This window comes from Xenopus laevis, chromosome 1L, assembly GCF_017654675.1.
Source record: "Xenopus laevis strain J_2021 chromosome 1L, Xenopus_laevis_v10.1, whole genome shotgun sequence".
NCBI lineage: Eukaryota > Metazoa > Chordata > Amphibia > Anura > Pipidae > Xenopus > Xenopus laevis.
Window position 1 is genome coordinate 197970679 of NC_054371.1, and position 26526 is coordinate 197997204.

The 26526-nt window shown below is 37.4% G+C and overlaps 1 protein-coding gene across 2 annotated transcripts in view; it reads right to left on the reverse strand.

Moving 5' to 3' along the window:
• The window catches only part of LOC108717634 (ras-specific guanine nucleotide-releasing factor 2), a 148486-nt gene that overhangs the window by 42938 nt on the left and 79022 nt on the right, over positions 1-26526 (reverse strand). For both annotated transcript variants that reach the window (XM_041568609.1, XM_018264856.2), the window contains exons 5-11: positions 23777-24030; positions 17232-17311; positions 11574-11767; positions 10938-11047; positions 6661-6779; positions 4472-4632; positions 2595-2661 (exon numbers count right to left, since the gene is read on the reverse strand). In XM_041568609.1, the coding sequence (XP_041424543.1) occupies positions 2595-2661; positions 4472-4632; positions 6661-6779; positions 10938-11047; positions 11574-11767; positions 17232-17311; positions 23777-24030 (985 nt within the window). The remainder of the gene's footprint in view (positions 1-2594; positions 2662-4471; positions 4633-6660; positions 6780-10937; positions 11048-11573; positions 11768-17231; positions 17312-23776; positions 24031-26526) is intronic.

Sequence of the window (26526 nt, forward strand, 5' to 3'; positions counted from 1 at the left end):
ACCAAATAACTCTGCTATATTTAAGGTATTAGCTTTTCTATAAATAATAAAGAAATCATAAAAAAGTAAATAAAAAAGAAACAAAGCAAAATGTCAAGTTAACTCCTGCTGACTAAGTAATGGAGTGGCACTGACAAATTAGGTACTGGGCCTTTTATTGTAATGATACCCACATAATTCACACTGCGGTGCAGACAAAAAGGCATAGAAGGATCAGACAAGCATCATTAAATGCTGCTGAAATACAGACAAACAGCAAGGCTTTTATAGATCATTTGTTTGTCAACTTCAACTAAAAACAATGGCAACTGCAGACTGCACAGCAAGGTGCTCTTTCTATCAGTTAAACGTGACAGTAGTAGCAAATGCCTGAACATAAATGCTTTTATGTAAATGAGAGCAAAACCTAATAAGAACTAGATTCACTGGTACTTGTATGGAAAATGTCTTACCCCCACTGACTCCCATATACCCTGCTACTCTTATTCCACTCTCATTCTATTAGACCAGGGGTCCCCGACTTCATTTATCCAAGAGCCACATTCAAATGGAACAACAGTTGGGGAGCAACACCAGCATGCAAAACGCTCCTGGGGATACCAAATAAGGGCTGTGATTGCCTATTTAGTAGCCTACAAGAAGCTCTGTTAGACATTGCACTTGGTTCTTATGCAACCAAAACATGCCGCCAAGCCAGGAATACAAAAATAAGCACCTGTTTTGAGGCTACTGGGAGCAACATCCAAGGGTTTGTTACTGTATTAGATTCTCTGCAATTCCAATCCCTAAAAACTCTTGGATCAAACACATGACCAGAAGAGGAATGCAGAGGGGCCAGGACAAAGTTAGCTTTAAGTGTAAAGGGCAGGAGAGAGGTGACAATTTCTACAGACCAGGTAACAAATGGAAAGGTAAGGTGTTATGAGAGAGAGCTTCCAGTGGAGGAGATCTGTTTGTCGGTAAAAACTGAAGCAGAGCCATAGGGGCCATGTGCCTATAATTGTGTAGCCATTGGGTAATGTAGCATTATGGTAATTATTGGTAATTGCAGCCTAACACAGGCCGAGTTCAATTCAGAGCGCAAGCCGTAAATCATAGCAATTCATGAATGGTTCTCTAGGGTGCATTTATGCAGACTGCTAAAAAAAAATGCAAAAGCTTCAGGAGGCTTCTTGTTCACAGTGGGTACCATGACCCTCATTTGCATCACAAAGATGGCCTGCATTTCTGTTAAAGAGCTGTCCACCAGTTTTTTATTAAATAATATTTGCCCTTTGCAGCTTTCTTCTCAGCGGTCCCTGTTTCGAACACACTTCTCTGGACACTGTATGATGTAGAAGTCTCCTGTTCTTTCCTGAAATATCTCAGACTCTCCTTTTCTAGCTGGAGTTTGTTATTCCTGGAGATACCTAGTTTTATCATCATGCTCGTTATCTTCATCATCATTAATTTATATAGCACCGAAAAATTGTGGATAACTTTACATTCATTTATAACAATCAGGGGTCGTACAATAACTTAACAATAATAATATGCAAAGGAGGTGTTTCCAATGCCTGCCAGTACAATGGTGCCTGACATTAGTTATTTTAACTGCAATAACTTTTAAGATTGCATTCTCTTGTGAGCAGGGTCCCCTATTGCCATTGTACTGGTAGGCATTGGACAAATGCCCCCTTTGCATAATTATTGATGTAGAACAGGTATGGGAACCATTATCCGGAAAAAACCCGTTATCCAGGAAGTTCCAAATTACGGAAAGCCTGTCCATTTTATTCAAATAATCCAATTTTTTAATCAATTCCCTTTTCTCTGTAATAAAACAGTAGCTTGTACTTAATCCAAAGTGAGATATAATTAATCCTTATTGGAAGCAAAATCAGCCTATTGGGTTTATGTAACGTTTAAATGATTTTCTAACAGACTTAAGGTATGATGATCCAACTTACGGGGATGATCTGTTACCTGGAAACCCCCAACTCACAAGCATTCTGGATAACAGGTCTAATACCTGTATTACAAACTGCACAAAATCAGAAAAGCTTATGTTGTGATAGAGAACCAATCTATGTATCTGATCAAATGTGTAGGCTATGTAGGCTACTACATAGGGGCATTATTTATTGGCTGTTGTGAGATAAATAACAAAATAAAAAAAATAAAAAAAAAGACGAACGGAAAATTATGCTGAACTCTGAGCTAAAAAATGCAAATACCTCAAAAACCTCTAAAAATTCAAGTTATTTCGGACAATTCCTAACAAAAAAAAATACGAAAATCTCTTAAAGTCCAAATCCATTTAGAGCGGTCCAAAAAAGATCAGCGCAGCTCCCATTGACTTCTAGGGGACCTTGATAACGTTTACCTGGCAGTTTTGTATTACAGGTTTTTGTGGTTTTTACACTTCATAAATCTCTAATTTGTAGAGCTTTTTTTTTTTTTTAAAGTGGGAAACCACAAATTTTTTTTGAGATTTGTGGAAACAAATCTCAATTTGATTGTTAGTAAATGACCCCCCATTGTCTTCAAAGGTGAGGTGCCCATCTGGGTTATGGGTCTGACTGTATATGTCTATGGATAAAACAGATACTTACAGTCATCTTCACTCAGGTCTGGTTCTTCAATCAATGTGCATTCTATCAAGGACAGAACTCCCCCTGTCTGTCCAAAAAAAAAATCACAAACATCATCCCTTCATCAGCATACATTATTTAGAAACATGTTATGTAATAAGACATGCATATATAATAAATTGATTTATTATGCATATTTCTTGCAATGGCTAATCTGTTAATGTCCACATAAAATCAAATTATCTTTGTAATATGATTGTGAGCATATATATTGCACCAGGCATAGTGCCAAGAGCAGTACAGAGGTGGGGTGAAAACCCAGGGAGGCTTTATATATGGAATGGGATAAACAATTTTCTGCACAGTGATACATACAGTACAAATTTTCAATTTCCAAAAATATGTGAACACAGATAGAAAGAAACAGTAAGAGAAAATCTGCGCTAACATATTATTTCATACACGTCCCCGTCAATGAATTAAAATTCCCCTGAATTGCCGTCTAATTAATTTCTGTTAATTATTTCTGCCAAGCTTTAATAATGGGCTGCACCAGTGAGAGTTTTCAGAGAGGTGGGTAAACTTCTGTAGCAAACTAATCAAGCAGATGGCCTGCATATTTCTAGGTGTTTTAATTAAAAAATGTAACTACTCCCTTCCTATAAATAAAGTCTTTTGGAGTTTTATAGGAAGTAATGTATACAGGGCATGAATCTCAGATGGTCGGTGGCAACATGCTAAATTATCTGTATCTGCGTAGCAATGGTTGGATGGGGGCTTTCTCCTTCTTTCTGAAGAGAAAGAGAAAGGAAAATACATGGGAATATAGGAAATTATTTGCTATTTGGAAAAGGTATTTTGTTTTATTAAAAATGTATTATGTAGAGAAGTACCAAGCTTTATACATATATTTTACATAATAAACAAAATTAAAATAAATATAATAATACTTCATTTAATATGTCCAAACATGCCCAGCCCTTGTTAGAATGCATGAATGCTTACCAGAAAGAAAGGAATTGCAAAGAAGAGCTAAAGGTCGCACAGCCTTGTTAATAAATATAATTAGATTGTGTGTGTAACTTGGAAACACAAGATACACACAAATCTAATTATATTTATTAACAAGGCTGTGCGACCTTTAGCTCTTCTTTGCAGTTCCTTTCTTTCTGGTACAAATTCATGTTAATTCTTAAGAGCTGTCTGCACGTCTAAGATTAAAGGACTTCTAAACAGTGGTGATGGGTGGTTAGAAGGTGCGGAAAAACCAAGAAACTTGGTCGAATGCAGTTACCAGTGGGATGCTAGGAGAGTTGCAGTCCAACTAAACTAGGAAGTGTATTTATTAACACTGGAGACAAACATCACCGGTGATGTTGCTCATAGCAACCGATCAGCAAATAGATTTGAACAGTCACCTACAAGTTAATAAACAAAAGCCAAGATCTGATTGATTGCTATGGGCACCATCACCGGTGATGTTTGTCTCCAATGTTGATAAATACGCCCCTGGTGGTGGTAGGGTGGGCACTAAGAATACTTAGTCAAGGAAGCAAGTATAATAGGAGAGGGGTGATATTAGTTCCCCTCAGTCTCTGTTCTTTATAAAAAAAAGTATGCATAATATAGTTTTCTTTTAGGCTGTATTTTTCTAGCTGTACTTTTTTTGTAAGCCACACGCGGTATTAACTACAGTAGAAATTCTGCAGTAAATGGCTCTGAAGCTCTTTTTCATGATGAGATGGGTCTCCAAACTGCTTTATAGCATCATTACGTCTAAATCTGAATCCTGCTGCTCCCACTGCAGAGCCAGAGCCTTTAACATACGTTTGAGGTGTTTATCAAAATGACCACTTCTAGCAAGTTTCTCAGTTTTTCCAGACACAAGAGTCTCTTACCTTGAGTAAATGCAGTTTCCCCCCTGAGCTTCTAGTGCAAATTAAAAAATGCTTTGTGAATAAAAAGCACTGCCTCTCCCCTTCTCTTTTCAAAGACAATGGGCCCAGGCGGACTTTACTGAGTTTCCCCCTCTCCACAGAAGGAACTTGAATTAGAGTACCTAGGCACAAAACAGTTATCATTTGTAAATATAATTGTGCTGCAATCTAAATCATTCAGTCAGTGGCCCTGGCAACAAGATAAGAGGAACAAATTTGCTACCTTGTCATGTAGGGCTGATTTACAAACATAGGTACTGTACTATATTGCAGTTACCTATAGCAACCAAGATAAATTTGGCATTAATTGTAGAAGACTGTTGAAAATGAACTGCTGAGTGGTTGCTACAGTAAATAAGTTTAATAAGTATATACAGGTAATACTTTATTCAAAGGATCATGTAAGTAATATATACAGTAGACACAATAATCATGAGATTGACTTCAAATTATCATTGAAAAATGTTTGCAGACCAAATTACGTAGAGCTTGAAAGAAGGGGCTTAACTCATCTCTTCTAAACTGGGCAGATGTCCATTAGTTTTTCTGCACTCCGAAACACAATGGGGCAGATTCACTAAAGGGCGAAGTCGCCAGCGTGACGTCATTTCGGCACTTTGCCAATTTACTAACGGTAGCTGGCGTAATTTCGCCAAGGAGATTCTGGTGCAACTTCGCACTCTAACGCCAGGCGAATTTACGGTCTGGCGAAAGAGCGTTACTACGCAAATTCACTAAGTTTTTGATTTTACTGACCCTTACCTCTATCGCCACACTTGCCTTCATTACATCAGACCAGGCGAAGTGCAATAGAGTAGATAGGAGTTCCTCAAAAAAAAGTTTAAAATTTTTCTAAGTCCCAGAAAACGCTGGCGTTTTTTCCTATTTAAAGGGTAATAGACTGAAAAAGATCGTAATTTTTTTTTTTTTTGGGTATCCTCCTTCCCCCCTACATTTGCTAACATATGGCACCTAAACTATACTGTGGGCACATGTGTAGGGCAATATAACAACTTTATATAATTTTATTAAGGTTCCCTGGCCTTGTGTAGTGTAATGTATTTGCTGCAGCATTGTACTTTAACTGCACGCCGTATGCTAATTAGCCAACGCTAGCGTAACTTCGAACTGCTGAGCGTAATTTAGCTGGCGTAATTTCACCAGCGTTCGGTATCCTGTGCACAAGTTCGGATCTTTGTGAATTAGCGTTCTCCAGGCGAATTTACGCCTGTCGAAGTGTTGCGATGTGCGCGAAGCCATCGCTGGCTAATTTTAGCCTGTTAGTGAATTTGCCCCAATGTGATATGAATTAGAGACTTTTGTATCTCTACCTATAAATAGGAATAAACCCCTACTTAAAGATTCTTAAACACAGGGGGCTCATTTATCAACACTGGGCAAATTTGCCCATGGGCAGTTAGCTATAGCAACCAATCAGTGATTACTTTTTAAAGCCAGTTGCAAGTAGAACAATGAATGCAGCTATTTGATTGGTTGCTATGGGTTACTGCTCATGGGCAAATTTGCCCAGTGTTGATAAATGACCCCTAGTGTCTCTTTGTGTTGTGTTCCACCCCTCCACAAAAGCATCATTCTCCCAAGACTCCCTAACGGTGACCCTGTTCCCCATTGCCGGTCCCCCTTACCTGTGCACCAACTGCAGAGCTGCTTAGTGGGGATGTGGATGGGGCCCATGGTAAAAAAATGTAAGAGGGGTTTGTCCTGGACTTTTTGGGGGTTTTCCAAGTAATCATAGCCGAACTTATTTTATAATAACCAAAATACATAAATGACCAAATCATATTACTTAACAAATTAATTACTTTAGTATTAAGGCTGATTTAACCAAAATCATGTTTTATGATGAGTTAAAATTTATATAACACTGTAGAAAATATATAAAATATATTTAGGATAATTATTTATTTTTCAAACAGTACACTGTGTTGCCAATGGTAACAATATAAAATTATAATAGAAGTATGTCAACAGATATTGTGGCCTTTGGTTTCCACTGTTTTAGTATAAGTAAGGTAATTGATATAATTTATATACAAATGCAGCAAGGAGCACTTCTTTCTAATTTGAATGCCTGGGTAATCATCATAGAGTTCATCAGTATCCTGAGTACTGCAAGGAAACAAGCTTACCTTGGCGCACAAATGTCTGGCTTGTATCCAATAAAATATCACAACCTTCAACAATCATTCTCTCAATAGAGAGGTTCTTGCGGATGTTCTCTGTGTCGCTGACTTCATCATGCATAACCCTATATAAATGATGTAGAAACGTGAGATTAGCTTTATATGCAGGACTTAATTATTTACATATTATTATTGTGTCTACAAATCGAAGCACCTTGCAAAACTCCTATGCAAGGTATAGGATCCCTTATCCGGAAACCCGATATCCAGAAAGCTCTGAATTACAGAATGGCTCCCATAGACTCCATTTTATCCAAATAATCCAAATTTTTTTAAAAAACAATTTTATAATTTCCTTTTTTCTCTGTAATAATAAAACAGTAGCTTGTATTTGATCCCAACTAAGATATAATTAATCCTTATTGGAAGCAAAACCAGCCTGTTGGGTTTATTTAATGTTTAAATGAATTTCTAGTAGACTTAAGGCATGAAGACCCAAATTACGGAAAGATCAGTTATCCGGAAAACCCCAGGTCCCGAGCAGGTCCCATACCTGTACTTTCTTTACTACTTCTAAGCTGCTCCCTCCCTTGTTCAATCAATCAAGGCAGCAGCACATAACTCATAACTTTACCTTTATAAACCTATTTTCTTCACTGCCATGATTCTTAGCAGGACAGAAAAAAACCTTTCCAAACTGGTATGCCCCATTAACTTGTAGTGCATTCATTTTAACACAATGCTCGCTAACCTGGGGCTTAATAATTTAGTGGGGTGTTAAAGCTTACAGCAGCCATTAAAGTCTAACACCCTATAGTACACAATGTATATTTCAAATATATATAGTATTCAAACCTTAAACTAGTCCAATTTTTCTCAAACATCTCTAAAAATGTGTGGCTTTTCCATTTTTTTTAAAAGCTCTCTAAAAATTTGATTTTCTAAGTGTAAAAACCACGATAACCTCTAATACAAAACGTCGCCAGGTAAACATTTTCCGGGGCCTATAGAAGTCAATGGAAGCTGCCCTGATCCTATTGGACTGTTTTAAATCAATTCAGACTTTTAGAGGTTTTTGGATTTTTTTCTGCTAGGAATTTTCTTGCTTTTTTAAAGGTTTAAGAGGTATTTGCATTTTTTAACGCATCAACACATTCCATTCGTATTTTTTTTCAGATCCTTTGATGAATGTCATGACATTCGTAATTTTAGAGAGAGTGAGTTATGTCGTGGTTTCAAAAACCAATAAAATCCGACCTTTGATAAATAAGCCTCTAAGAAAGAGTCAGCTGTATTTAGGCACAGTGATTCCTAGAGCTCTTGAAGGCATAAAATGTACTTCTTTAACCCAATAGTTTTACAATTTCTGTACAGTTATTTACCAAATAGTGTATATGTGTAGGTTAATTGCTAAATACCTTCAGTGCCACCATATGCTGTGTATAAATACATAACATCATACAGTACATCCTATAGTAACCTAGTTCCATCATAGTTACTCATCTGTAAATTTCATTTTTGAATGAATTCATATAATAAATAACAAGGTGAATGTAATATTTAAGATAGCTAAAATAATTCATCTATTCATTATCCCTGTACATTTTCTAAAATGTTTCTAATGAAAAAAGATAAATTAGGTTTACAGGAACATTCTACATTTTCTGGATCTTGATGTACCCATGTTAAATGCGTGGCCTGTCATGCTATGCAGCTGCAGTGGATTCTGCAAATTCCACCAATGCTATTTACATTAATATGGTGAATGCGCCCTCATAGTGTGAGGCTTTATCTATAGTCACTTAATCACTGTTTGCTGATGGAGAACCTTCTGTGCAGCTTTCCTATTATTATTCTTATGTTTAATATTCCCTTTTCTATTCAGGTTTTCTACTATCTGAAGAGATCAGGTTAACAGATATGAAATGTCACGCTTCCCCATTTCATTAAATAAACAATCCCCTTATAGTCAATGTAAAGGCAATACTGGCACTGGTTTATAGTACTGTCACTGCTTAACATTTTGCATATATGCTTGTATGCAAATCTCACACTGGTTTAATCTGGGGTTGGTTTCTACTGTGCACAGAGTACAACTTCATTCATTTATGCTTAATGCCAGGTTGCATCTGCTTAAAGCAATGTAGGCCTTTATGATAATATAAATTGCATAAAACAGCTCATATGTACAACCCTTCTTAATAAATAAATAAACCATTTTCATAAAAATCTACTTTTTAGTAGTGTATTCCATTGGGTAATCTTAAAAAGATAATTGCCATTTTAAGAACTAAGGGACATATGATTCACGGTCGCACACACAGGGTCGGACTGGGCCGCGCTCCGATCGGGCAAAACCAAAATAAAAATGTATGGCGCAGTACAAGATGTGCGCAGACATTCGAGAATGTCATATGGCGCCATTTCTTCCGCATGCGCACACCGTGCCTTTTTTTTGCATGTGCATGGGGCCCCCGAGGTATGGATCCTGGTGGGCCCCAAATGTGCCAGTCTGACCCTGCGCACACAAACATGTTTGGTCGCATGAGCCAATTACTGGATAATGTTTTGTCTTTTAATCCCACACTTCTTCCTGTTACAGTTAGCGCTGCCTTATTTCTGGTCAGGTGATCTCTGAGGCAGCACAAATAATAACATAAAATGATGGCTCAAGTTAAAATATGTAAAAGGGCAATATTTACTGATATCTGTATTTCAGTTTGGTAAGATTCTTTAATAAGTCACTTGATATGAAACTTTGTGTTTGTTAAATATTCATTCTGGGGGTATAGCTTTCCTTTAAAATGGGGGCATTGTCCATAATACCACTTTTTAATATAAAATCCTTCAAATACTCTACACATTTATACATGTACTGTATCTGTATGTGTTTAATCCTCACCTACATTCTGTTTTCCCATCATTATTCTTCCAGTTTCCATGCCTTACTCCTACTATCCACTCATCCATTCACAGCACATGGTGTTCTAAAATCCGCTCATAAAAGGAACAATGGAGGATTTGGAGCACAGAATGCTAACTCTGATTACAAGTAAAACACAAATGCATGTCACCAGCCTTTTATAGCACAATGCATGCTTGAAGCATTAATCATCGCGGACACTTGGATTCAGTGCTATAAACACACAGATGACCAGAAATCGTCATTATGGTGCATAACTGTTGAATTAATACAAATCTGTTCATTCAGAAGGAGTCTGAAGGGAGTTGGAGATCTACAGTTAAATCATTATATTAATTACCATTATAATTTGCATTTTTCTGGTTAAAGGACTGCTACAGTATAACAAAGAAGCTATACAAAGTCATGGGTAGCCATGTATATGATTATTTTGCTGACATCTGATGGTGATGAGCAGGTAATTTAATAAAAACATATAAGTATGTATACATACTCTTACATTTAGTGCCTTTATGAGTAATGGGCCATAAGGAAAGTTCTAGCGTTTTGTTCTAGCGTGCCTAGGGCGCAAAGCTTGAGGGGCGCCAGGCATGTACCTTTCACTGCTACCTACCCCTAGTCCTGCTGATTGAGTGCCGCTCAGTCCATGCACTGTTTGTGCGCATACGAGCCTACATGAGGGGAGAGCGTACCTGTAGGGGTCGACGCAGCTGGTCAGTGCGCATGCACGTGCGCTTCCTATATGTGCGGTCAGTGCGCATGCGCACGATTCCTAGATGTGCGGCGGAGGGGGTGTCACGGCTGGCTGGGTTGCCTGGGGCGCCCAGCCAGCATGGCCCGGCCCTGGTTGTTAACCTTTAAATAAACTTTTAGTATGACGTAAAGTGTGATAGTCTGAGACAATTTGTGACTGGTTTTCATTTTTTATTATTTGTGGGTTTTGAGTTATTTAGCTTTTTATTACGGAGCTCTCCAGTTTGCAATTTCTGCAATCTGGTTGCTAGGATCCAAATTGCCCTAGCAACTATGCACTGATTTGAATAAGAGATTGGATAATGAATAGGAAAGGGCCTAAATAGAAAGATGAGCACTACAAAGTAGCAATAACAATACATTTGTAGCCTTACTGAGCATTTGTTTTTTAAGATGGGGTCAGTGACCCCCATTTGAAACAAATAATTCAGAAACTATAAAAAAAATGAAGGCCAATTAAAAAGTTGCTCAGAAATAGCCATTCTATAAAATACTTAAATTTAACTTAAAGGTGAACCACCCCTTTAAAAAGGGTAAACAAAACTCTAGTAATCTCCTTAATAGAAGGCTGATAAATATATTTCCCCGATTTTGTTGAAAGCCTTACCTTGAAAGCTCTTCCAGCTTTGATTGTGCAAAGTCTAAGCTTTTTCTCTCTACATGCTCATGAGGTGTGTGGGCCAGAAGTTCATGGAGTGTTATAATGTACCGAGGGATCTTTAAGAAAAGAAACATTATATTAATGATGTATGAAAGGGAGGGAAGATTATCAACAACTATTTTCTCACAAGAACTCAAATTGATGTTTTAGTTCATATTAACTGTACATATTTATTGTGCATTTAAATTGAAGAGCATCCAGTACTTAAAAAAAACTCTAGGCATGATCCCCAACATGAGTTCCAACCTTTTACATATGTATGAATGGAAGCAAACACAATATTCCAACATCTGGTAGTGGATTGTCTTTCCAGAAGAGCAGTGTTTTAGCAGCAAAGAGCTCCAACCAATACCCTTAATCTGGAAATGAGAGGTTGAACAAGCATGTGTCCACTTACTTTAGGCAATTTGGTGTAGCTGTAGCTCATTAACTATACAGACCAGAATTTTGTTTCCCTAGTATCCCTCAATTTCCAGTCCATAGATCTCTTCAGTAATGGCTAAAGGAGCACAGACTGGATACCCAAGTTCTACAGCAAAGCAATGCTCGATGGAAATACCAGACATAGAGACAAAGAAATACCTGAAACATGGGATAGGTAAGAAATGTCTCAAGCATTCTTCCTTCACAAGCTGGATTGGTTTCATATTGCTTCAAGAGTTTGTCAAAATCTCTGTTTTGCTTACAGTTCGCCAGCACTTGCAGACTATATTGATGGTTCCGAACAAACTCTTGGTAGATGTTCAACATTGGCAGCAGGATATCAAATAAGTCCGCTGCATAAAAATAACAAGACATTATATTTCTGGTGATTGTTCATCGCACAAGCCAGGAAGAGTAAGTAAGTTAGTGAATATATCTGATCATTTATAAACTGGGGTGAAAGTGTGAGACAGGCTAATAGCATAATGTGTTATGTATAATTACATCCATCTTAAAAAATTGTCTGTATTCAAAAAGGACCATGTCAACTCTATGAAGTGTTCTAGGAATGGGAATGCATGATTCGTTTTTGCAATCTCATTTTACAATTAAACAGTATTAACACTTCTGTGTCTCAACACACACCCACCCAAGAAAAGCTAAAGTTTAAGGCAGTGATCCCCAAGTGGTGGCTCAAGAACAACATATTGCTCACCAAGCCCTTTGACGTTGCTCACAGTGCCATGAAAGCAGGTGCTTATTTTTGGATTTGGAGGCAAGTTTTAGAGACATAAAAACCACGTGTACTGCCAAACAGATCTAACTGTAGTCTGCCAGTCCACATAGGGGCTACCAAATAACCAATTACTGCCTTCTAGGAACTATTTTCATGCTTGTCTTGCTCCTCAATTTGTTTTTATATTTAAATGTGGCTCATGAGTAAAAAAGTTGGTGACCTCTGGTTTACGCAGTGTAAAAGTCACAGACAGTGTAACGGTTGGCACCCAACACCAGAACAAATGCCAAGTACCCTGGTCTCGGCGAGTACTTCACCTGTAGTGTGATCGCCTTTGGCCTCGGGAGGAGCCCTCAGCTACTTGGATGTCACCAGGACTTAAACGAGAGGTGCAAGGCTAGAATGTAGAATCGTCAAAAGCCAGGCAGGGGTCAAAACAGGTAATCAGAAACAGGTTCAAACAGAATAGCAACAGCTAACAGCACCAGGAAACAAATCCTATCACGGGCAAGGTCCTGTGGCTTTAATAAGCCTTTTATACTTTTCAAATTTGGCACCATCATGCCTGCGCCTTTAAATAACAAGGAGGCGCGCGTGCGTGCCCTTAGGGATCCAAGATGGCGCCAGACACGGAGTGGCATGGCGGGCGTCCCTGCCGCACCACTGGACCACCAGTGTAAGTTGGATTCACTACAGACAGGAGACAATCACCAACACAATATACAGTATATAAACTGAATGAGTTGCACCATCTCAGTTTAAGCGATTCAGTTAATGTTAATTTGCTATCCTGAAACTCTTTGAAGATTAAAGAATAGAAAATATCAGAGAATGGGACTATAGATAGAAGCTATGGGGGTTCAATTTCTCTGCAAAAACTCAAGTCTCACACCAAGCTAAGCAGTCAATCCCAATGCCCTTTCAGTTTGCAAGCAGCAGAACAAACCTGTTTGTTTCTAAAAAAAAACGAAAGGAATTCTGCATTTCAAAGCACAGCGAGTAGAGTACTGTTTCCCCCTTCACCATTTTTGAAAATCTGTTTTAAGTGGAACGCCTGCACTAGCAACAATACTAACAGGAGTGTATTCTTCAATGGCAGATTTTAGCCAGCAGAGAAGCATCTGAAAACCACCATTTCTGACACTCAATCACTTGAATGGGACAATGGTGGAAGTGGTGCTCTTTAGCACAAAAATGATCTAATTATTTTTTTAGGCAGATAAGTATCAGTGCTGTCACACATTTTTTCTTCAAGGTAATGAGAGATTTGAGTGGAGGTTTTGCTACCCATAGTGCCATAGCACTTAGCTTTAACTGACAGTGCTTGGTCTATCTAAAATATGAATCTATGAATGCGTAATGATATTCCTGTTTCAGCGCTTTCCTTGCTTGAGAAAAGGTTATGGCACAAGACTGGGCCCTGGCATAAATAATACAACTTTTTTCACAATGTAATATATATATCTATATATATATCTATATATATCTATATATATATAAAAAGTTATCAGTGACTGTGCAGTATGCGAATTCAACAATATTGTGTAAATTTTAAAGGCATTAAAACTTTTTACCAAATGTTGATCAACGAGAAATTTTAGGAATAAAATAGCAAAAACATTAAAACAACTGTTCGTATAAGAAAGCTTGGACCCTTGCTTTGTATATGTGTCACAAACTAAGCTCATTAAACAGATACAGTACATCACTACCCTTAAGCAATGCTGGTTATGGACATATAAAATATTCACAGGACATATGGCTACAAACACATAGTTGCCAATGACTATTTATTTTTATGGTTCATTCATTCGTCTTTCTTTAAAAGAAAAATCCAGTTTCTGAACTTTCAAGAGCCAGAAAACATGTTTTTTTCAAAACACATCAGTTAATAGTGCTACTTCAGCAGAATTCTGCACTGAAATCCATTTCTCAAAAGAGCGAACAGATTTTTTTATATTCAATTTTGAAATCTGACATGGGGCTAGACATATTGTAAATTTCCCAGCTGCCCCTGGTCATGTGACTTGTGCCTGCACTTTAGGAGAGAAATGCTTTCTGGCAGGCTGCTGTTTTTCCTTCTCAATGTAACTGAATGTGTCTCAGTGGGACATGGGTTTTTACTATTGAGTGCTGTTCTTAGATCTACCAGGCAGCTGTTATCTTGTGTTAGGGAGCTGTTATCTGGTTACCTTCCCATTGTTCTGTTGTTTGGCTGCTGGGGGGGAAAAGGGAGGGGTGATATCAATCCAACTTGCAGTACAGCAGTAAAGAGTGACTGAAGTTTATCAGAGCACAAGTCACATGACTTGGGCCAGCTGGGAAATTGACAAAATGTCTAGCCCCATGTCAGATTTCAAAGTTGAATATAAAAAAATCTGTTTGCTCTTTTGAGAAATGGATTTCAGTGCAGAATTCTGCTGGAGCAGCACTATTAACTGATGCATTTTGAAGAAAAAAAACATGTTTTCTGATGACAGTATCCCTTTAAGACCACAGAAAGCAATTTCAATTTAAATGATCTGGCTCATAAGGTGCATTTTTTATTGAAAAGTAATTGTAATAACCAGGTATATATAATATTAAGACAAGTCTTGTGACAAAACCATTTGTTCGAAATTAAGAGAAAGGCAGACTGGTCAACTAAGTGGGAAAATGTATTTGTTTTCAGGGACGCTGTCTTATTCTTACATTTTCCAAGCAGAACAGAAAATAAACATTAGATTCAAAACTAATTGGAGAAACCACAAAGCAATCAATGTGTTTTTTAATCTGAAATAAGATTTCCTTTGTTATAAGGCTTTGATTATCTGTCAGGCTGTTCAGACTGCTATCAGGGTTTCCTTTATGTCACTATTAAATCAGAGGACTGGAAGCGTTCATACAAGTGGAAACATCTATCTCCATTGTGACACCTCGGATAGAGGCTGGATCAGTTAAAGAAGACTGTTCATACCTCACACCATTCCCTTCATGTTTTATTTTAAAGCTCATTTGGTATACATTTATAATCCACAAGCAGGTTCGTTTATTAATTGTAACTGTACATTGTATTGATGACATTTGTAATGCAGTTGATCTGTATTGTTTTAGTATGACTAAATTAGGAATACATTTTAAACAAACTGATAGGAGTTTAAAAGATATAAAGGAGACTTTTTTTGTGACTTTTTGTCACAAATCATATTATAATATGCATATTAGGATTCGGATTTGGTCCGGTATTCACCGGAATCTTACATGAAGGATTTGGGGATTTGGCCAAATCCCAAATTTAGGGATTCAGTGCATCCCTAAAATAGATTAAAAAAATATGATATATATATTAAAATTATTTTGCATCACTTGCACCATATTTGCCTGAAACTGAACAATATTTATTACACAGTAGATGCAGCTGAAAAAAATATGTTCCTTCAAATGCAATATTTTGTGCAAAAGGAAGCTTTTAGCTGAAACAAGAAGGAGCTGAGGGAGAAGGTGAAACAAAACCCATTTAAAGTTAACTCCAATGTGCTTCAGAGGGGGGACATTTTTTTCATACTTTTCAAAAAGTTGGACCAGTCCTTGGATCAACTTTATATATTAGTTTTCATTTCAATACCCTTTTATTTGCCCCCTAGTTAAGGTATCCAACTTTTTATTAACGCTATCTACTGTAACTGAGGTCTTCCCTGAACCAAATGTTGGAGTCTTTCGTGCTTTTATGGAAGCCTGAAATGCACCTTTTTAGGATGAAATCTACCTGTGGCAGGCTACTTTCATATGAAAGGCTGCACAGCTTGATTTCTGAGCTTTTCTGCTTACTAAAAACACCAGCTGTGAGTACAGACTCTCAAGTACTTTATGCTCCTGGAAAAAAACCCTGCTTTTTTCTGCTTGGGTGCTATTTTCATTTCTACCACTCGATGGGGCTAGGGAGCACAGACTTGGTCATGGTAAAATACAATGGGAAGGGGAGAAACAATAGCTGTCTCGCAGCAGTCCCATCCTGAAGTGCTGGCTCCTTTTCAAATATCAAAATCAGGCACAATACACTAAGATGGCTGCCTCCACCACAATATTAAAGCTAAACAAATACATTTGCTGGTTCAAGAATAACATTTTTTTATGGTAGAGTGAATTATTTGCAATGTAAACAGTGTAATTTATAAATAAAAAGTTAATCATGAATGAATCCTTTTAAGACTCTCATGCAGATTTGATAACACATGTGCGGTGATGTACCACAGTCCCAATCTTTTTCTTTGTCCTTTTTTTTTTTTACATACTCATACTAAGACCCCTTTGCTTTCCTCCCTGTCCCCCTGCCTAGGAACATACATTTATTGTACTTTTTTATATCTTTGTGAAGCCTGTGATGAAATGTTCCTTTCTCTCTTGCTTGTTTGGGAAAGTTAATAAAAAAAACAGTCAGCGATTTTCAAGTGAATGCTTTCCTCTAAGTGCAGTCATTTATACAGTATCAGAGTGGCTCCCCCATTCTGAAGTAGAATGTCTCCCTTATGGAGCTGGGGACACAAGGCATGCTTTGCCATTCTTAATTATTTACTTTAAGGGGAACTATCGTGAAAATGAAAATTTAATATAAGCTTCAGCATACTGAAATATGAAACTTTGTAAATACAATCAATTAAATATTCTGCGTTGTTTCTGAAATAAACACGTTTATGTTCACTATTCCTCTCTCTGCTTCTGTTTCTCTTCATTCTGCATGTAGAGAGACAGCATTTCTGGTGATTTTAATAGAGTGAGCTCTAATAAATATTCTAGGCAAAAGTACCCCCCTATCAGATATATTGGATCTAACTAAATGTCCGACACCCAACTGCTGCATGAAGACAGAATGAACAGAAACAGATGCTGAGAAATGGATAGTGAAGATGAACTTGATTATTTCAGAAACAGTACAGAATATTTAATTGATTGTATTTAGTTTCTTATTTCAGTATGATGAAGCTTATATTAAATTTTCATTTTCGTGATAGTTCCCCTTTAAGTCAACCATTCCTGCACCTTCTGGACCTTTCCTTCTGACAGTTCTCAGATTTTAAACCTTATTAGAAATAAGTTATACATACCTAAAATCAAAGTAGGCCAATTATTAATTCTTGCTTTCAATCCCTGGTGGAATATTTCATGAAGAAACATTATGGTTTCACTAGAGGGAGAAAAAAAAGTTATGCAAGATAGCACAGTTAATGATCCATTTATATTCCAGCTCAATGAAAGATCCAATTAAAAATCATCATTACTGAATTCTTATATCAAACAAATAGACATTCTATTGTTCATTTAGTGTGAGATAATGCATGGGAGGTGAAGGAATAAATGAGAAAGCTCATAAACAACAGATGAATGAAGAATGAAAGAGGAGGTCCACTCAAAGGTCACTAATCAAAAAAGGTTAGGATTAATTAGTCTCCTTTTACTAAATCAAGAACAGCTTGCGACTTTTAAAAATTAATTAGGAGGTGAATGGATGAAGGTCTGTATAATGATGTGGAAATATTTCAAATTATTGGCAGATTTTAGAGTAAATGACATTATAAATATTTTTTTTCTCATTTAGCACATTTATATGCAATAGATACCAACTTGAAAACACATTGTTGAAGAATGCATCTCTAATTTAGAAATAATTATTGGTAATCAGTGTTATCTGTGGTGGTACCAATGAAGGATCATTTCTGAACAAATAAGTGCAAAAACAGATGCAAAATTGTGTGTACTTGTATGCTTTTAACAAAGTTATAACTCATGGTAGGCTAGCCCCAATGCACCTGCTCCCTCTGCACAAGGTGCAATTGATGCACAATAGTTCTTCCAAGGACTAAAGGTGGCCATACACAGGCAGATTAAAGCTGCTGATATCGGTCCTTTAGACCGATTCAGCTGCTTATCTGCCCGACGGATCCTCCTGATTGATATCAGGCCAAAAATAGGGCACATATTGATTGGGCAAGTTTGATTTTTTTTTTCTACGATCCAGGTCTGAATTGGCTAGTTGATGCGGTCCTGCGACCCGTTGGCACCCCAGGGCCGAACGTTTGTATTCACAAAATATCGCCCTGCCGTTAATGGGCATATTGGTTTAAGATCTGCTCGTTTGGCGAGGTTGCATGTAAAGGTTGAGCTTTTACACTCAAATTGAACCTCATGCATCCCATGTTAACAAGTTATTGGAGCAAGTGACGCAATTTCCTCAAAACCTGCACACGATTTGTGATAGTAAATAAGCCTTATGGAATAAGGCAGTTACCATCACAGATACAATGGCAAGTGAGAAATCACACAAAAATTTGGAAGCAAAGTCAAAGGATTTTGTCACCAAGTAGCTATATGCATGTACTTTGGGACATACAGATATTTGTTGGGTCTGTCTGCCCACAGGCAGCAATAGGTCCACGGGTGCCCCTCCAACAGGGCTACTCTTGTCATAAGGAAAGAAACATGCATAAAGCTGCCCCTGGTAAATTGAAAGACCTGACATTTAGTTTTTTTTTTCTTCTAGTGGCATACTAGATATAGAACAATTGCACTCTCTGCACTAGCAAAGTAGCACCCCGTGCCCCCATCAGACTGCAGAGGGATGGCATCGGAAAGGCTGTTTCAGGTGGAGTGTGTGAAAAATCGTCCCTGCCCCCAGATCTCTTTAAGGCCATACCAAATCACAGATTGCCTCTAATGACATGACAGTTGTGGCTGTCACCTTCATAAATGCTCAGTGCAAAGAATTTTGGTGAGAGCTTTGGTCACTTGTTAGGTTGTGAATTTTTTGTTAATTAAAGAGGTTGTTCACTTTCCAAACACTTTTTTTCAGTTCATTTGTTTTCAGATTGTTCACCAGAAATAAAGCTTTTTTTCAAGTACTGCCCATTTTTTACTGTTTTTCCAAGATCTAAATTTCTTCAAAAATGTTTTTCTTTTCTTATGCTTTTCAAGTAAAATGAACTATAACACATAAAGTAAAATAGAATTAAACAACATGAATGTCAAGTACAAGTCAAAGTTTTTCTTTAAAAGTACAAAAGTTGGTAATTAAATATTTTAAATCTCACCAAGGTGACCATCAAGACAGTTCAAGTATACCTCTATCTTTTAAATGTTATAACCACATTTATCGGTTTGCTTCCTGTTGGCGGTGGGGCAAGTTACTGTAGTTTTGTTATTACAGTAAAGGACTTGTGAACGAGGTAATGACTCCTGGGGGGTGATTTGTTGTTGGAAATTTTCCACACTCATTAATAGTTGTTCTGCTTCTTGGACAAGATCGGTTCCTCTTAGTAGTTCCGTTTCATACCAGGTGGTGTGTTGGAAAGTTTGTGTGGTTAACAGTTTTATGGTTGGTGGAAGAGTGTTTATTAAGGTTAGCCAGGTATCAAAAAATGTTCCTGTGTTTTTTTCTTTGTTTTTCAGGGTTTCCACCAACTCTAGATGAAAAATATGTTGTAATTTTTGTTGTACCAGAGATATAGGCGGGGGAGATTTGGATAACCATGTGTGTAAAATGCCTATCCTAGCTGCCGCTGTTAGTCTTTCTGCTAAGGCTTTTTCTGGTTGAGGAATGTATGAGGTGGGCAACAGTTTACTAAAGATAGCCCATATGGCGTTGATGATCATTGTTTTCCCAGATAGGTCTTTCCAGTAACTGGCGATTTCCTTCCAGAATTGTTGTATGAGTGAGCACTTCAAACAACTGTCTGAGATTGCGGTGCCTATATGGAGCCTAAATTTAAAGTTTAATGTCCCTGTCTCTGGTGTTTGAGTCTGGCAGCTCAGTAATTCAGGCACAGACTCTAAACTGTTACAATTTTACATTTAGTTGATACATTTCTCAGCAGCATCTCTGGAGTATTAGTAACTATTGTATCAATTCTAACAACTGCCTGTAATGAAACCCAGCGATTCTGCTCAGCAGGGACAAAGATAAGAAATGTATCAACTAAATGTATCAATTTAGAACAGTTTACATAGTCGGCGACCCCCCTCCCAGCGCTGCTTTAGAAGCTGAAAAATTACACTTTACACGTCAACATTAGAAAAACAGTCACACATAGAGAAAAGAAAGTAATTGGAAAAAGTCTTTATTTCTGGTGAACTATGTGAAACCAACTGAAAAAAGTTTTGGAAAGTAAACAACCCCTTTAACAGGATATTCACTGTACAGACTGAAATAAAAAAATAAATAAAAAAAGATAAATATTATAACTTGGCAACTTAATGTCTATTTTCTATTTTTCATTTACTTGTATTCATATCTTAAAAACAAACAGCTGCCAAGGATGTGTTTACATTGGCAAACTAAAGAGGATTGTTTGCATTATTAATTCTGTGGAAAGGTGGAAAGCAGATTTAAGCTGCAAATTCAGCCCCTTCCGACCAAGTTGGCATCTTATCTGCCATGTATGAGGCCCCCAACAGGTCTGCCTGACTGATATCTGGCTAAAATTGGGCAAATATTAATCAGGCAGGTTGGAAAATTCTGCCAGAAGAGGAGTGCGTCAGTGTGTTGATGCAGACTTCATCCAGCCAGTGTAGGCCCCAATATTAAGCCTGATTTGGCGCAGAATGTAAATCGCTAAACCTGTCTCAGATCCACTGATTTGGCGACCTTGCTGAGTATGGCTAGCTAACAGTAAACAAAATCAATTGATGTGGCAATTACAGCCATTGTGCAGAATAAAATAAACTTATCAAAATTGTCCAGCACCTAAAACCAGAACAAGTATAGTACTGGGATGTATTACAAGGAACGATTGGGACCTGGGCTTTTCCAGTTTTTTACCCATAATTTTAGTCATCATTTCTTAAGCCTACTAAAAACATTTAACATTTTAGCGCCTAGACCAAAGCCTTTTCTTTGTTTGTAGCCGTGGCAGTACCTCTTTCCAGTTTACTCTTCTGCATCCTTCACCTATCTCTCCAACACACACATGCTTCTACTTCATCCTAGGCCACTTTTTCCTTCAGTAAGGACTTAGTATGGAGTTAAACTTTTTTAGCTGGGTAAATAAATATTAGCTAAATCATCAAGAATTGTATCTGCACTGGAAAGTTATGTGCATCTGAGGAAAATGAATATATCGGACAGAGGAGGTTTGTTGATACACATTCTGCAATTTGGTTGTACAAAACACATCTACAGAGTATTACACACTTTTTTAGGTATTAATGAAAGCTTTACTTAGTTCCCATGTTATAGTCTGTATGCCGCACATAAATTCAGATCTTACATCCAAGCATAACAATCCAATTGTTCTGTTAAAGTGATTTCTCCCTACATATGTCAATAGAATCAGTGGATTCAAATGTAAAAATACTTGCACCTGGCATGATTCCCCTATTAATGGCAGCTTGTTGGAAGAGGCTTATAGGAAAGTATGATCAGTTTTGCATTAGCATGGACTGCTAACAACTATATATGGACGGCACACAAGTATTGCTGCCTCATTAATTGACAGGCTAATTTTCCAGAGCTGGAGATCTGCTTAAATCTAATGGCGAGAGTATAATTTAATCAAGGAGAGGCAGCTGCTATTATCATTTGTAATCATCAGAGCTGTCCGGAAAATTATGCATCAGACACCAGCTGATAGGACAATGTACTTCATTTGCCAAGTTTTTCTGCGATTATTTTGGGAGTTGATTTTAATGAGTGGCAGAAACCCTGTTCATATGACACTAATTTGCATTTTGTTTTTGAACAATAATGCCCAATTACTTACTCCTGCCTGAGTCCTATCTTAAAACCATTGGTGGATTTGAAAACCTTGCTAAAACTAACAAATTCCCAAATATAGCCAAATAATAGAGGAGTGAATTTAGGCCTTTTTCTAAATCATTGTTGATCATAAAGACAAATGAATAAAAAGGTGAAATAAAAAGGTGACGCATTCTTTAGGTGAATAAACAAATCTCTGCAACGGATCAGTTGCCTAAGCAAGCTATATTTTGCTTATATTCTGCCATATTTATGTACACCTTGAAGCACTGCCACAAATCATTGTGGTCCAAAACAGAGCACAGAATCTTACATCCCCCCTCTTTGAATCCAGTGATGCCTGTGTTTAACAGTACTGTATTCACAAGGGACACTCCTAACTAAGTGCATTAGGCACTTAGGAAAGCCCCCTCCCACACACTATCCATCCTCTAACATCATTTAGATGCTAAAGATAGGGAATGCCAGACAGTGCAGTTTGCCCTGTACTGTGGTTGAATGGTAAGGCCAGGGCTTTCTTGCTCCTTTGCACCTAGAGCTGGATTCTCAATCTGGTGCTAGATGAAGAGTACACCTAGACCCTTAATTCAAGTGTTTTTAATATCAGAACTATGGGGTGGACTTTTGTGCCCCTTGCACCTACTGCTTGTAGTTCAGTTTCTTGTAGCAGCTACTGTTAAAGTTTATGTTGTTCGCTTCATGGGAAATAACACCAATTTGTAACTGGCTAAAGTTAGTCAAAGTGGTGCTAGCCAGATGGGCAACTTCCCCACAGAAAAAAATAAATACAAACATTTATTAACAATGTATTAATGACATCCTTAACTAAGATCTTTTTGGGGCTTGCCCAAATATCAGTCAAGAAGGCCTTTAAATCCCACTGTACAAGAAACGCATAAGCCACAGACACAAGGGCTCATTTACCACTGGCCTGGGTGAAAGCACAAGAGCACAAAGGGATCCAAAACAGCAACCTGGGAATGATCTTGTGCCATTAGATCCTCTCCTGACAATAATTGTCAAGTCCACAATAAGGGGCAGATGTATGAAGGGTCGAATATCGAGGGTTAATTAACCCTCGATATTCGACTAGGAACTAAAATCCTTCGACTTCGAATATCGAAGTCGAAGGATTTAGCGCAAATCCTACGATCGAACGATTGAAGGATTATTCCTTCGATCGCGAAGGATTTTAATCCAACGATTGAAGGAATATCCTTTGATCAAAAAAACCTTCCCCATAGGCTAACATTGACTTCGGTAGCTTTTAGCTGCCGAAGTAGGGGGTCGAAGTTTTTTTTAAAGAGGCAGTACTTTAAAAGAGGCAGTACTTCGAATAGTCGACCGATTTTTAGTTTGAATCGTTCGATTCATAGTCGTAGTTGAAGGTCGAAGTAGCCCATTCGATGGTCGAAGTAGCCCAAAAAACACTTCGAAATTCGAAGTTTTTTTAATTCGAATCCTTCACTCGAGCTTCATGAATCGGCCCCTAAGTGTCAGTCCAATATCAGTCCTAAACATGACAACTGAAATAATACAGTGGTAGATTCCCTCTAAATAAGTTTCAATAAGCTCAAATATCATGTAAAGTTTACAGGATAAGTGCAACATTATGTCAAAATAGTTGTAAGCCCAACCAATCAGATATTTGATTTCACTGAGCCATTATTTGTTTTCAAAGATTTCGTGATTTGCTACAGACTAACTGAACAGGAGGAAACTTTGCACTTGTTATTATATTTTCCTCTTAGAATCTGCCTACATACCAGATATCTGATACAGCTATTACTGCTTTAATTCTTGGTTCTATGGTTTATTCACTGCATTAATGATGGTGCATGGCTATTTGATGGCTGTGATTGTGTTCCACACTTTCCTACTAGAATTTTAAGGAGATATTACCTGTTTAGGAAGATGCTGCTCACATCATCATGGCTTATTGGTGGTTTCTTGGAGCTTGCTGCCATTCTGAGGGGCCTGAGGAAGCAGTTGACAAGTATATAAAGCTGGTGCACATATTCTGCCTCTGCTTCCACCATGTTAAAAACAATCTGATTCCGCTTTCTCATGCTTTCAGCGTGGGGAGAACAGATATAGTCCTGTACAATTGTTTTCCATTTTCTCCTGCAAAGCCATCCACGCATAAAACTCTGAACCTGAAAAACAAGATAATAAAATACATCTCATGTAACATATATAATATCTTACAAATAAACAGTATGGGTCAGATTTATCAAGGGTCGAATTTCGAAGTGCTAAAACTTCGAGATTCGACCATAGAATTGAAAAATTCGATTGTCTAAGGTATTTTTTGGTTGAAATTTAGCTGTTTTCGATCTAAATAGAATCGTTCGATCTATCGTAGAAATCATTCGAAACAAATAATTTTCAAAAAAAAACCTTTGACTTCTAAAAACTTAGCCAAATGTTGGCTATTGGTTCTAGGAGGTCCCCATAGACTAACATAGCAATTCAGCAGGTTTAAGGTGGCGAAGTGCCGAAGTCTGGAGATCTGTACTTCGATTTTCGAATGGTCGAATATTTGAAGTATTTCCAATTCGAATTGAATTCGGCATATTTGATGGTCGAAGTACCCAAAAATTACTTCGAAATTCGAAGTTTTTTCATTTGAAAATTCACTTCGACCTTTGATAAATCTGCCCCTATATGTATTTTTCCCAATGTTTACATTATGTTTGCTAAATAATGTAAATTTATAGCTTTGTAAAATTGTTTAGCTTCAACTAGAAAAAAAATCCAGTAGTAGCCCATGACACTTAGGGGCAGATTTATCAAGGGTCGAATTTCGAGGGTTAAAAAACCCTCAAAGTAAAATCCTTCGAATTCGAAGGATTTACCGCAAATGCTTTGATGGAACGACCGAATAAAAATCCTTAGATGGAACGATAAAATCGTTCGAATCTAACTATTTTAAGCGAACGATCGAAGGATTTTTATTCAACCACAAAAAACTTGGAAAAGTGCTGGGGAAGGTCCCCATAGGCTAACATTGAACCTCGGTAGGTTTAAAGTGGCGAAGTATGAACTCTAAGTATTTTTTAAAGAGACAGTACTTTGACTATCAAATGGTCGAATAGTCGAACGATTTTTACTTCAAATCGTTCAAATCATTCGATCCGATCAAACTCGATCGAATTTGACCAATTCGATGGTCAAAGTACCCAAAAAAATACTTTGAAATTCAAATTTCTTTCAATTCGAATTATTCCCTTGAGTTTAGTAAATCTGCCCCTTCATATAATTAATCCACTAAAGTCAGCTAATAAGAGTGGCAAGGAAACAAGGCACTACTGCTCCCTTGTGTGGGATGGGAAAACAAAAACAAGTATCATCTTATTATTTATCCAATAATATATTATGGTATCTTATTTATATGCAAAATGCCCCCATCTCAGTCTGCTGAATGTTGATATATACATTTTTGAAGTATAGATAAGAGTTTAGACTATTACTTTGTTGCTTATTTTATATCCCTCTTATTGCCCAAATATTTTGACTGATTTGCTTTTTCTCTGTAATAAGATATTACCTTGTATTTAGGATATCATTTCAGACATTAGTACAGGTATGGGACCTGTTATCCAGAATTTTTGGTACCTGGGGTTTTCCAGATAAGGGAGCTTTCCATAATTTGGTTCTCAATGCTTTGTCTACTACAACTTCTTTAAATATTAAGGGGCCGATTCATCAAGAGTCGAATATCGAGGGTTAATTAACCCTCGATATTCGACTAGGAACTAAAATCGTTCGACTTCGAATATCGAAGTCGAACGATTTAGCGCAAATCGACCGATCGAAGGATTATTCGTTCGATCGAACGATTAAATCCTTCGAATCGAACGATTCGAAGGATTTTAATCCAACGATCGAAGGAATATCCTTCGATCAAAAAAAACTCAGGCAAGCCTATGGGGACCTTCCCTATAGGCTAACATTGAGTTCAGTAGCTTTTAGCTGCCGAACTAGGGGGTCGAAGTTTTTCTTAAAGAGACAGTACTTCGACTATCGAATGGTCAATAGTCGAACGATTTTTAGTTCGAATCGTTCGATTCGTAGTCGAAGGTCGAAGTAGCCCATTCGATGGTCGAAGTAGCCCAAAAAACACTTCGAAATTCGAAGTTTTTTTAATTCGAATCCTTCACTCGAGCTTTGTAAATGTGCCCCTAAATAAACCCAATAGGATTGTTTTGCCTCCAATAAGGATTAGTCATATCTTAGTTGGTATCCATGCAATGTTCTATTTTTAGAAATAAAAAATATGTTAATCAAGGCAGTCTCTGGCTACAAGGAACTACACCAGTTTCTAGAAGAAAAAAAAACAACTAATGAATAAAGAAATTTTGCCGGAACTAATCATCTTAACTCAATATCACACATAGTTTTATGGAGCATATTTTTTTTTAGTTTTTATGATATAATACATTTATCTTGTTTTCTAAATGCATAAAAGTACATATAATGACTCATTTATTCAAATGATGCCAATCTTTTAGTTTTTTGCCCATGATGCTTTCATTCTCATAACACAAATTTTTGTTCCCAATTGGGTTAGTGAAAATATCTGTAATGAATCACGGGCAGTTGGGCACGAGTTGTAAGAGGAGGCATGTGGGCAACCCATTGGCATCTAC